General features: G+C 42.0%; 1 protein-coding gene across 1 annotated transcript; it reads left to right on the forward strand.

Moving 5' to 3' along the window:
- The first annotated feature begins 195 nt into the window (after positions 1–195).
- Positions 196–13,159, forward strand: LOC119387195 (cytochrome P450 20A1). The gene is made up of 11 exons (XM_037654504.2): positions 196–405; positions 616–665; positions 767–936; positions 3,432–3,577; positions 4,077–4,244; positions 6,200–6,278; positions 6,932–7,096; positions 7,640–7,763; positions 9,401–9,512; positions 9,934–9,998; positions 11,617–13,159. Exons 1-11 carry the CDS (start codon positions 334–336, stop codon positions 11,855–11,857), a joined length of 1,392 nt encoding a protein of 463 aa, XP_037510432.1. The 5' UTR covers positions 196–333; the 3' UTR covers positions 11,858–13,159.
- The last annotated feature ends 840 nt before the right edge of the window (positions 13,160–13,999 follow it).

A 13,999-nucleotide genomic window follows, 5' to 3' on the forward strand; every position in this document is an offset into this window, starting at 1 on the left:
TGCGCGAGGAAAGAAGCGCAGTAATTTATAAAAATGTAGTGCACCATTATACGGTAACCAAGATAAAGAATCGACACGAAAGCGTATTAGTAACGTATCGCTCACACATTATGACAGTTCATTAAAATTGTACGAATTTATTTGAGGAGTAGAGATCATTACAAGTGCTGTTTCGCACTTCTCATTGCGCTCGCTGCTGCACACGCCGAAATTTGGACAGTGGTACAATTTATCACGCAGCTGGTGGCTGCTTATGGTGAGTTCTAGTTCGCCGCTGCAGAGCGCGGACGACACGAAGCGAACGGTTCCGGCGAGCTTGCGCCGACTTACAGAATGTTAGATTTTGCCATATTCGCAGTGTGTTTCGTCGTGTTTCTGGTGGCACTTGTACTGTACCTTTACCCGGTAAGTGGTCATGTCCGGCTGTGCTCACAGTTTACCTTTGAACGCTTCTATTAGCGCGTCAAAAATGACGGCACGCTTGATTGTTTTCGCTCGCTGCTGCTAAGAGATAAAGATGATCGATCAGAAAGAGCAGTACGCTTGTACGTTTATGGACGACGCCACAGGCACTCCAATCTAATGGAAATTAAAAAAAAAAACTTTTTTTTTCAGAGTTCCGCGAAACAAACGACTATCCCTGGACTCGAGCCGTCGGATAAAAAGTAAAATACTGCCCTGTTCTCCCTGCCATTTTTGTTGCAATGCTGCGCGCGAGCATGTTTAGCGAACGTGTACGGACTATTCAGTAACTATAAATTTGCAGGGAGGGCAATGTTGGCGACATCGTCCAAGCAGGAGGACTGCAGAATTTTCTCATCTCCTTGCACAAGGACCATGGACCTATTGCATCTTTCTGGATCGGCACGAAACTGGTTGTCAGCATCGGCAAAGTTGATTTGTTCAAGACGCAATCGCATGTATTTGACAAACCAGGTGAAGTTATCGTTTGAATTTCTTACTACAAAACAAATACAGAACAGTTCTGCACAGCCGCTGTCTCAGTGCACATGGGAAATGAGAACAAATGACGCACATTGCTTAATTTGTGTGTGTTCTACCCCAGTGGTACAGTGGTTACGGTGCGCGGCTGTTGACCCGAAAGTCGCCGGTTCGATTCCGGCCCTGGCGGTCGCATTTCGATGGCGGCAAAATGCTAGAGGCCCGTGTATGTCAGGACACGTTAAATTAAGAACACCAGATAGCCGAAATTTCCGGAGCCTGCCACTACGGCGTGCCTCGTAATCACGTCGTTGTTTTGGCACGTTACCACTGCTATTATTGTTAATTTGTGTGGCTATGTACGGTGTGTGTGTGTGTGTGTTTGTGTGTATACATACTTTATTATACACACTTATGAACGTTAACGTGCAGGAGCTGGGAAATTGTTGGTGACGCAGCTAGTGAGATGCTGGCATACATGGAGCTGAGAGATGTCGATGTCTTTTTGTTTGATAAGAGCTGTCATTTGCGAATTTTTTTTCCCACTAAATAGCTTGTTACCAGTGTTGTAGGCGTTACCAAAAAAAAGTAACTAAATACATTACTTGTTACGCTAACAAGAAAGGAACGCATTACTGCCCTACGTTACCTCTTAAAAAAGGTAACGCATTACCATTACAGTTACCCTAAAAAAGTAACGGACGTTACTTCTGCAGTTACTCTACGGTCTGAAATTTTATTCACCGCATTTCCACTGTAGGAACCCCAAATAACACTTTTACAAAGCTGATATTTATAATTCACACAAAACTTCTACCACAAACAACAATTTTTGCGCAAAGCACCGATTTAACGAGAACAGGTTGCACAAATGTGTCGTACCATGGCAACAGTAGCGTAGCCAGAAATTTATTTGGTGGTGGGGCGGGGTGCGTTTAGCCAAATTTTATGTATGTATGGTTGGGCGTGCATTTGTATGCGTGCCTGTATGTACATATACACATGGAAAATTGAAAGATTTTTTTTGGGGGGGGGGGGGTTGAACCCTCCAACCTCACCCCCCCTGGCAACGCCAGTGCTTGGCAATAGTGGAGTGACCTAAAGTCGCCTGTACAGTTACATGTGATGGCTGCTAACTCTGTGGCACATGGTAAATCCATTTTCTCAGTGTGATATTAAGCGCAAAATTAGATTTTATCATCAATGCTCTCCTTAAAGAAAACACCACAACTCTCAACAAATTTACAGTAATTCTGACGGTGCACTTCTACTAACAAGACAGATGATCAAATAGTCATAAAGAAATGCTTGAACGGTTTAGTTTTGGGGAAAAGAGATTTGCACACATATGCATTTTCCCCCTTGCAAAATCTGTATACTTGCCTCAAAAATTGCAAGCGTTTATGTGAAGGTGCTCAAGGTTAGCCTCGTTCGCTTAAAAATTAGTTAACCATAGAAATGTGTACCTGCAGTTGCTGATAGAAAGAAGCAAATTTCATTTTGATAACAAAGTTGATAATCATCGCTAGATTATTGCAAGGAGAATTTTCTAATAACTACAGCTTCTTGTAGAAATGAAGCAACGGCTGCATTTCAAAGCTGTGATCGGACAGATTGCCTCTCTGCTTAATGAATACGTCCGCACATACACTAAATAGGCACTCGAAGGACGCATTGGATAATACTCTTAGCGCCTTATGAATGAAAATAGCGCGAAAAAACGTAGGATGAGACAAAGAAGGCTACAGCACAAGCGCATGTGCTGTAGCCTTCTTCGTCCCATCCTACGTTTCTTCGCGCTATTTTCATTCGTCATGAATTACCAACTCGCTCAACAGTCTATTCTTAATGCCTGGCGAGCCGGCATGAGTACGCCGCTGCAACAGTAAAACATTGGGGCGAGCTCTGCAATAGTGGCGCCTATGAAATGAGGGAATTTTGTGTAAAACTTCCGGGATAATTGAAAAAAAAGGTTAACGAGAACGTGGCACCTCACGTTACTGAAAAATGTTAACGTAAGTACGTTACCCGCTACAGTTCCTAAATAGTAACGAGTACGTTACTAAGTTACCGAAAAAAGTAACGCGTTAGCTGTAACGCCGTTACTTGTAGCGCGTTACCGCAAACACTGCTTGTTACTGGTTATATCAAAGGTCATGTCTAGTGTTCCGTCCAGATGGAACACACAAAACAGTCAGGCAAGAACGATTTGCAGGAGAACTTGGTGCATGTGAGGAGGCACACTAGACGAAATGAGAGGGAACACTAGACATTTCATTTTGATTCTGTAGATGGAATGCTGGAGACTTCCTATTTCAAACTGCCGGTGCTACTCGCTCATGTTAAAGTGATCTCACGTTGACAGATTAAAAGAAGTACATTGTGTCATAAGAAGTCATGAAGTTGAATATAACCAGCCTGCCCTGTCGCATTAACCATTCCTACATCAGCGAAAAATTTCATTACCTATTCCGATTCTTTCTTTTCAGCTGAATTGTTTGTGCTGTACCGTGACGTGATGGGTGCAGGCAGCATCTTCTTTGCAAATGGAGCAGAGGCACGGAAAAGGCGCAGGCTCATTGATGAGGTGCTGACAGGAAAGTCTCTTGACAAGTTCCTAGGACCAATAGAGAAGGCAAGTAATTTTCAGTAGCGTTGTCCTGCTTAAAAATTCTTCTATGACAGGCAGACTTTCACATAAAAATTACAAAAGGTTTTGTTCTGTAGCATCATGGGTGCCATTGCATTTCTTCTTAACTTTCTGTCTATCTCATTGTGTTTTGTGGCATCAGAAACTTCACAGGGGGCAATATGGCGTCTTAAGATTGCTGCTTAATGCAAAGCATTCATTTGGGCTATATCTGGTGCATAAGTATATTTCCACAGCTGTTGAAAAATGTTTTCTTAAGTGACTGTTTTGCACTAGTTATCCTGCACAGGAAGAAAACTGGCTTTGTTGAGCAATAAGCATTCAGCTTCGTGTCGGTGTCACTGTTCGGCCGTATACCACTCTCGTGTCAAGAACTACTTTATCTTGCATGCACATAGTGTTTAATGTTTTCATTGCTGGTAGCAGCATGTGTTAATGCAGTCACTTCACTCCTATCTTCTTTTCTGGATTTTTATCCTTACAGCTGTGCAGTGAAGTGGTGATGCACTTGAAGGATACTCCAGATGACGAACATGTGCCTGTGTACCAGTACATGTATGCCCTCTGCATGAAGATCTCTACCCGCCTGCTGTTCGGAGAGTATTTCTACAATGACATGGAAGTGCTCAAATTTAGCAGAAACTTTGAGCTGGTAAGAAGCTCATCCTTTCTGTTTTCTTTTCTTTAAAATTCTTGTTTTGCTCTTGTTGACAATGACAGCAGCCCACAAAGCTTCACAGGGAGCGTTTTTGTGGTTATTCAGGCTTGCCAAGTGGGACTGTGCTGACCTGTAGTTGTCTGTGGATATCACTTCTGTACAGATAGCTGTTTTTTTGTGTGTTTGTTTGTTTAACATGCCCGCAGGGCCCAGTGCATGAGAGAAGGGGGTGGGTTACATGAGAAACATAATACTAGTGGACAACATGAGTGTTGCCACTCATGAAGGCACAAAGGTGAACTCTGTAGCATGTGGCATTCTAAGAGACTATTCTGGTTACTGTCCTTTGGTCACTGCTTTTCGCCCTGTGTTTTGACCTTGTTGCAACACTGGTGGAAGCGCTGGAGTCTGCGGCCTCTTGCTGGGAAATCCATTTAGGAACTGTACACCTATTGCGGAGACTCAAGCTAACAACAAAAATGAGCAAACAGACAAAATTCTATTTATACAATGTTAGCTAAGGCGTTCTTCTTGAGCAAATGATGACGTGTGATGGAAGTTACTTGCAAAGGAACGTGATTGCACTCTTCCGATGTCCACGTTAAGAATGACTGAAAAAAAGGTGTCAGTTTTGCATAAAGAAATTGTAATTTTTGTACATGACCTGTTTTTGTGCTATTGTGTGAATGTGCTGTAAATGCTGTATGTAGCAATGCTGGCTTTAACATTTGCCTTGAAATGGAAGGACTGGTCTTTTGAGGATTGTTATGTGGAATTGCCATGGTAGGGCGGCATTCATAACATTAACTATCCTTTTTCAAAAAGAAAACAAATATGACTGCCTTTGCTGCTGCAATTTACTGCTATGTAGCGGAGTTTTATGACATGTTTAGTTGTTTGATCATCACAAGGTCCATGCTGCGCCGTGAAGGTAGCTGCTGGGCGAAAGCTTTAAAAAATGTGTGGTGCCCTTGGGGAGTGTTGATTTACTTTGATCTCTTTTCCGTTCTCACACCTTTCTCATAACTTTAAATCAGCATCGCCCATCCTTGAATTCGCAAGTTTTCAAAGACTTTGCCCTTGGTTCCTTGCAGTGTTCTCTATACTGAACTGTTTTTCTTGAAACTGCGTGACAATGCGTGCCAAGTCGGCAGTTTTAGTGAGTATTAAGGTTCTGCTGAAAATGTGTGCATGTGCTAGTGAATAACATCATCTGGTTCTTTATCCACTTGCTTTTTCCTGCTCACCAACACTGCCTGTACAATGGGAAGGCAATATACTGACACGCACCTCCTAATCGTAGAGTGGAGAGCACCAGGGGGTGGGGGGGTGACATGAGGTTTCTGAGGCACAAACACTACCCATGTTTGTGGAAAAATTAACTGTGCCTTCTGCAGTGCACATTTTTTATTTACATACCTTGCTGCAGTTATGCTCCCATGGTGATCTCACGCTTACGAGGAGGTTCTTTGGATGCAAGGTTGAGATAATCTGCTCTCTTAATCCCTCTTCAATGTCAGCTAGCTATATTCCTGTGCTTGTGCTGTCTTATTCATTACCACACGTGTAAATCTTGACTGCTCATACGTGCATGTAATGCAGAAGTGCATTGTTGATGAACTGCTGCAACACCTCTTTGAGTCCACGAGGTCTACGAAGAAAACTTTTTTCTGGGCATTTGAGGAGCACTTAGACATTCTTGAAGTATCAGTAACTACACTGTGCAAAACCGTGCCAGAATTGTCTACCTGCCTAGGCTACGTGCATAACTAAAGCAGCATTGAAGTGCTGTTTGAACGTGCTAGACAGAATCCTTCAGCTATGAGGTAATGCAGTCACTGAAGTCTTGAGTCAATTCTTATTTTGTTACATGCAGCAGGGCACTTTTAGTGTTGCTTTCTGAAAGTTCACTGGCCGTTACCTTTGTGCGTGTCCTATGTACCATGCAGTGCATAAAAGAACTTGAAGAGATTGCCAATGGTGTGGTGCTAGACTCAAACAGTCCTAGGACAAAGAAGTATGAGGAAGGTAAGCCTACAGTAATATTACTTCATTTATCAATGCCTCCTCAAGCTTTTATTTTTTAGAGAATTCTGCAAGTGTCAGAAAAATTAGTTGTAAGAGGTTATGTAATGCCCTAGCTGCAAAGAAAGTGCCTGCTTAGTTTGTAACAGTTTCACAAAAAATGCTTTAAAAGAATACTGTTAAACTTGTGAACATTATCTTACAGCACCCTTTGATAATCCAAAGGCAATTTGTCTTGATTTTGAATCGGATATCCTGTTTGAGAAACTTGCACCACTTATAGAATACTGTCTGCATACATACATGTCTTGGATTTGAATATGTGTTGCAAATTAAAGTTTGGCTAAATATTCAGCTGTTTGACCATCCGTCCATGCAGCTTTGAGGTAGGGCTAGTTGCTTTTGCAAACAGTCCTGTTAGTCTGCCTTGTCCAATCATCATCTGCACCATTTGTCGCGGTATGTCGTGTGCCTGGCCTTCTTACTCCTTTTGTGAGGCAATCTCGAACAGAACCATTAGCTACATGTCCTTGTTGCCAGCTGTTCCCAGCATAAACCATGCCCTGCAGTGCTATGCACGTCACTACAACTGTTTTTTCTTTTTATTGGGATTTTGTCTACACACATTTGAGATGGCTTGTATCACTTACACACAGCCGCAAAGGAGATGAGGGCCCTGCTTGCAAAGGCATTGCAGAAGTGCAAGGCAGGAGGTGACAACGCACTTCTGGCAAATGTGTTGAATGATGCCTCTGTGCCTGAGGAGCAGGCCGTGGATGACTGCGTCACATTTGCAATCAAAGGCTACTCTCTTGTTTCTGGTGAGTGAGTGGAAAACTCAGCCTTTGTTAAATTCACTACATGGGGGAGGGGGGCGGGGAATAGGTTGTACAAAGTGTCAGCTAACGTTGCCATTTGCAAGACCTTTTCCATATCTCATATATGGATCAATTCTGAGGGGGATATGGCGGCAGGATTCCAACAACATATCAAAACATATCCCCAAAATGACTCAAATCTGGACACCAATTCTGAAGTGTAGAGTTTTGCTTCCTGGTTACATATCCACACAAGGTGACCGCAGGGCGTGCCTCAGGAATAAAATTCTTTAGACCAGTCATGCTTGTGTAGCTCAAGAACATACTTAGGTATTAAGAAAAAAAAATAAATGAGATGAAGACAGTCATGCCACACGTTTGAGGTCCCTGGTATATAGCATTAAGTTCATTCACTAACTGCTGCAAATTATTGCTTAAGAATAGCAGACCCTGTGCAGAATGGCAAGTGGGAACCTTTTCAAATTTCAGGCACTGTTGTGACACAGATCTTGTTTTTCTTTTTTTTCTTTTTCTTTCTTGTTTCAGCCATGACCTGGATGCTGTACTTCCTTGCCACGCACCCTGAACTCCAAGACACCATTGCTAAGGAAGTAAAGGAGACCGTCGATAAAACCAAAGGCCTATCCTGTCAAGCTCTCTTGAGCATGAAGTGAGTATCGCATTCACTTTATCACAGTTGTATGAAACAGCCTGCACTCTGAATTTTGTCTGGACGTTTTCTGCTTTTCGAAAGTACCATCACTTCTGTGAGAAAATTGTACGTGAAAAGGCTGAATGTGGTGAAAACACGCCAGAGACTATCTTGACCTCATGCGCTTTGATAAACAACATTTTTTTTGTCTTTATTGTTCTCGCCATACGACAGTGAATGAAATAGTGTACCGCATTTTCTACTGTACATAATATTCAACAGTGTTTACATGGGGCCCCCCCTTTCATTACAAAAAAAAGCCGAATCCTGTTTTTGGAGAGCACATTTTGTTGATTAATAGCCTAACTTATCTGCCAGCAGCCTTCTCACTTTTCCTCAATATGCACACACCAGGCGCGTTGATGCGATTCGCCTTTGTAATGCATTTACCGTGTGCTTGTATTGCAATGCTCTAGAAATTCGTTGTGATGTGCCACTTCTGGCATTCGTGTAAACGGCACTGCCTGTTTTTTAGTGGAGGTGTAAAACGAAACAAGGATGAAGTAAAATTGACTTGTTAGTGTCGTCAAGTACCGACAGCCGCAGCAGTGTTACTTAGGAAGGCAGTGCCGGTAAAAAAAATTTGCATAAACATTGGAGAGGGCGGTCTTGTCATTTGAGCAGTGTAGTGTCAGCTTTTACTGCAGTCCACCCCTTGGCCACAATTGCTAATGATCGATAATAGAAAATTACCACTGTATTTCACAAATATAATGTGGCCATCAGGTTAAAAGAAAGGGAGTATATTATATATACTTACTTTCTCCCCACAATGGGTGGTGGTGGAAATGCTGCCCACCATTCCGCTTCACCGCCTACAGCTCTGGTTCACCGCCCACCGCTCCGATTGACCCCTTTGAAATGCACTCCTGAGGAACCAATAAGCAACTGTGCGCATGCAATGCCACCCGAACTGTGCCTCACGGCACCTGGTTATGTACAAAGGCATCTGAACTGGTGGCCTTGTGGTTTCGAGGATCGCCAACTCCAGTTCCAGCATACAAACGCTCTTGCTTCCATGGTCTATGTACGTCATAGATGTCAAAAATGCACTACCAGAAATGAAATGTGGATGTGTGTCAAAAGCGAAAAGTTTAGAAAGTTGAAATTATGAAATATCTCACCGCCCACCGTTCTGCCAGTTTTCAAAATGTCCACCCCTAAAAAATTTCTGGGGAGGACCCCGACTTATATACATAATTTGACTTGTGCAGCTTCGTACAGTGCAGCAATTATATTAGTGATACTTACCGCGTGTACCTGCCAGTTTGCTTTGTCATATTTTCTGGCATTTATCAGTTGTTTAATGAAGTGTTTTTTTTTAATGAGCATACATAGGTCTCTAAGAACTCATGCCGGCACTTACTTCCGACTTCGTACAAATTACCTACATGAAGAAGAACGTGCAGTGCTTATGAATTTTTCCATAAATTCTGGAAAATTCTTGAGAGCAACATTGTTTAATTGATGTGCTCCTAATGAGAGCCATGATGACCTGAGGCACTTTTTGGATGTGATGCTCCCCCTAAAATCAGTGAGCCAAAATCTAGCACTGAATCTCATATGCATGTGCATCAACTTTTCTAATGCAACAGGTCACTGCAAAACAGCATCAAGGAGACCCTGCGTACTGCAACCGTTGAGCCGTGGGCAGCTCGCTGCCAAGATGTGGACATTGATATTGCTGGGCACATCATTCCCAAAAAGGTGAGCTGCCAAGGCACCAGTCATCTGTGCTATACGAGTTAATTATCGTTAGTGCAAATCGGGAGATTCTAAAAGGGCTTGCGATACGAGAGCTTGTTTACAATTAAACTTTTATTGTGTACACCACATTGATTTTTCTTTATTATTAGCAATCACAGTTGAAAAGTGAAGTACTGTAAGTACTTTTACTCCTGTAAGACCATTCCTTTAAAAATTTGCAAGGTTCATGGAGCTTACCACAGTGGTACCAATTCTTATGCAGATTACGAAAGCTACAGCTTATATTCATTGGAACTCCTAAGGAAAGTGTTCTTGTGAATGTCATGTTTGTTGCCACATACTGTAGTGTTCTTTTTGCACTTCTCCTAACTCTTATCAAAGGTTTCATAATACTGAAGGCTATCATTTCTTATATCCACAGACACCTGTGATTCAAGCATTAGGAGTAGTTCTGCATGAGCAAGAGAACTGGAAGGTGCCACAGAGGTAAAGTAAAAGAATTTTTTTTCATTGCTGCAAGGTATTTGTCTATTACGCGCATGAAAGCAAGGTCCAGCCAGATGTACTACATTTTATTTATCGCTCTCGAACACGGACACAATAATGGAAATCTTCAGTATGTCTAGATTTGCAAATCCAGGCAAGAAAGCGTGTGCTTGCTGCCATGTGCAAATGTGTCGTCGTACCTGTTTTTACACACCTCCTTGAAGACATTGGAATAAGTACCTCTATTTTGAGGTAAATTGACAATTTCAGACTAGTGAATGTATTACTCAAGCTTGAAGCCATTAAACTATTCTTTATGGTGACACAGAGGAAGTCGGTGTTGAAATCGCCTGTGCGCCATGCTAGAGCGTAACTATATTTTCACAAATATTGCAAACCATGTGCTTTTCTTTTTCTGGGAAAAGAACATCATTATATTTGAAACCACGGCTCCAAACATGTGTGACGTAACATATGTATACATATTTCCTTTGTGCAAAAGTAATTTCAACTATATAGAGGAGATACTCTTTTACCATCGTGAATTGCATTTAAGACTACACAGCCCACTTCTCTGCGCAATCATTTGCTTCACAATAGCTGCCTGCTTGTTGCCACAGTGTTTGTTTTAATGGGATGAAGTGAACGCTGAAGTGACAAACGTAACGCTGAGAGGTGACTAACTAGTAGTCTTGACAGACGTGGAAACGAATAGTTTGTCCATACTTGTGTACAACAGGTGCAGCCAATTTTCAACAGATGGCCAACCTTTCAACTGCACCTCCACCATTTCCTGAACTTCAGTCTCCTACAGACTGTACGTGGCATATGTAGCATAGCAACGAATTTTCAGTAGAAGCCTATGTTTCCTTAAAACATTTTCCTGTCATAATTTCATTGGCTGCACCTTTACAAACATTTCAGTGAGTCATGTTGTTAATGTAGAATTTTCATGAACTTATGTTCTTTCCCGGTAAGATGTAGTTGTGCTGTAGTTGCACGCAAAAATTTGATGTTACTGGTGACTGGTCCTAGACCGCTTTCTAGCCTTTATTCCTGCTCTGTGAGGATGGACATTCGATTTGAAAAGGCAGCTGTTGCTCACAAATTACCCTGTCTGCACCTGTCTATGTTCATTCTTCCTGTGTCCCTGTCTTGTTTATTTGCGCTTACCAGTTTTACTACCATAATTACACTAATTAGCATGATACTCGTTTGCTCTAGAGCATGCATTGCAACACTATAATTGAAGCTGGCCATTGCTTGAGGCATGTGGAAATGTTGAACCACACTAAAGTGGTCAGAATGGCTGATTGGGCGAGTTGGTGATTCATGATACTTTGAAACACAGATGCGTAACTACACAGGGAAACAAGGAGACGGGGACACGTCCCTGTGTTCTTCTGTTCCTGTGTAGCCACGTGCTCGTGTTTCATGTACTAAGGTGGTGTTTGGAAATAAGAATAAGAACATTTTGATGGGTTGTGTACACCAAGAAATTAAAAAAAAAAGGCCCGAGTTCTGTAAATCTGACGATTGTGCCAAATGTACAGAGTTCTATGAGAAACATTATCAGCAGTGTGCTTTGAAAAGAGGGTACACTGTTCCGTCTTTCAAGGTTCGACACTTCAAGGTTTGAGGATGCTCCGGAGGACCAGCTGGCCTTCTGCCCATTTGGCTTTGCTGGCAAAAGACAGTGCCCGGGGCAGGACCTGAGCATTCTGGTGATGGGTAGTCTTTCTGGCCACGCTGTGCCCAGTGCTGAAGCTCACTTTGTATCGGACCAAGTCGTCACCCCCATGTCAGCACTGATAACTCGACCGCAAGACGAGGTCTGGGTTACGCTCAAGAAAAGATAGTCTGGCTCGCCTTCAAGACAAAGCACGATACCTTGGCCTATGCAGTTTCAGTCAACTGCGAAAAAAAAAAAAAAAGACTGTCGTTGGTGCCTGGCCTGAATAACTTATTGTGGGCCGTGACGAAAATTATGAATCACTCGCAAGAAACCCATGGCTGTGGCAAGGTGCGACGGTGGTGGTAGCATAAGTGTTTGATTTTGATGGTTAAAAGAAAATTAACAGAACCCTTAATTTAAGCTGCTATTTTGCACTTGAAAAAGGGAGAGCTAGGAAAAAGGTACATGTATCATAAATTTGTAACCGAAAGACAAACAGCGAACTAGATGAGCAAGTTCCTGTGTAGAGTTGTTCTCAACCTTGTACGACTCTGGCAGGAGAACCTGCATTGATAAGAGCAAAGCATTCAACATGTTGATATGCACATTGTAAGCAGTTCATGCTTGTTGGGCCACCAACTGCTAGTGTCCCCAAAATTACGGGCTGACAGCATCTTGGGCCATTTACAAAATAATTATGATCTGAATGCCAACTTATATTCCTGCGATTTCTTTGAGAGTTTGTGTGACACAGTCATGCATGCTATAGATGCCATCAGGACAAGTATTTCTGGGAAACAGTGTTTGAGCGTCTGGTCATTGAGCTTGCAGGCACGTTCCCAAGTTCAGTGCATTACTTGTTGATTTGCTTCAAGTTCCTTCTTAAGGCACGTTTTGCTAGCATTGCCTATGCATTAGTGGTGTCATAAAACTTGATGCACAAAAGCTAAACTGTAGTTTTTGTGCAGTCACCACGTTCCGTAAGCCACCACGACTATGCTTTCTCACAACTATTAGAAACGTGAATTTTTGTTGTAAAATTTTGCTAGACAAATTGTACCTTTTGACAAGGTTTGTAGCAAGAGTGCCATTAGCTCTGAAAACATTAGTGAGTGGTTAGAGCAATAACTAAGATCAGTGACTAAATCTAGGTTGTTGGTGTGTGTGTGTTAAGCCGGAATTCCCCATTTGATAACATTACGATGTTAACATTGCATGTGTGTGCTGATGAGTCAACTCCTTCACTGGAAACATTCACATTTAAATGCACAAAAACCAAATGCACGTATGGGCAACGAGACTTTGGAGGCCTATTACTGAGTGAAAGCGTGGGTGTCTGAAATGAATGTTAATCATGTTTACTTAAGCTGCAGTAACTTTCCTACAGATTACGCACAGGTGATGGGAAGTATCACCACAACAAGGCTTCTTTTTATATTTGTGGTTCCTTTGGTTACAATAAAATGGTCATTTTGGCAACTTTCAACCAATTTCTGAACTACATAATTTCATTTTATAGAAAAACCTATTTATGTAGTACATTTGGTACCTAGATTCTGAATATTTTTCACAGTGGCTGCAAGACTTATGTCTTTAATAAATACTTACATTGGTGGTATGCCCGTAACCAACTTGGGAAAAGTGAAAATGTCGTAAACAGTTCTGAATTTGTACTTGTGCCCTCTTTTTTTAATGGAGGCGGGACTGCTGCAGAAATGTTGCATACAAACAATAGTGCGGGCCGCTAAGGTGATTTTCATATGCCTGCCCATGGATGTGGAAACATTCTCCCGACTTTTCAGATACAGAACCTAGTAAATTTTTTATACCGCTAATGCGTCATTAGACGATGCATCCCAATTGTTCCGCAAGATTCTTCAAGCTTCTAAATACAAAATGTGCTTGCATGCTACTGTGCATGTTCGTGCGCACCTTGAAAACACTGTGCAGGGAAAACATTAAAAATTACTTGCATAACTTTAAATCACCTGCTTGTTCGGAAAGTTTTGGCAGTTCCGTTCAAGAAAGCGTGCATTCCAGAACTCGTTTGACTTTAATACAATGGAAAATTGAGCTTGTTCTTAAGGCTTGCGATGAAGTGGTGCCAAATAACAAAACATACAAACAAAGCTCTTCCTGTCTTTCGTTCTTTAGTGCTTTTTATACCATGCTTAATAACTCTTTTGGCTCAAAGTGCAAGTATGAATTTAGAGAAACACAGAAAGGACACAGCTTTTTTTTTAGCTGCATCATTAAATTACCATTTTACAGACCTTCAAAAAGTTGACTTGTACTACTAGAAGAGGCTTAGGAGCCCCCAAAAGTT

This window comes from Rhipicephalus sanguineus, chromosome 3 (genome assembly GCF_013339695.2).
Source record: "Rhipicephalus sanguineus isolate Rsan-2018 chromosome 3, BIME_Rsan_1.4, whole genome shotgun sequence".
Lineage (NCBI taxonomy): Eukaryota > Metazoa > Arthropoda > Arachnida > Ixodida > Ixodidae > Rhipicephalus > Rhipicephalus sanguineus.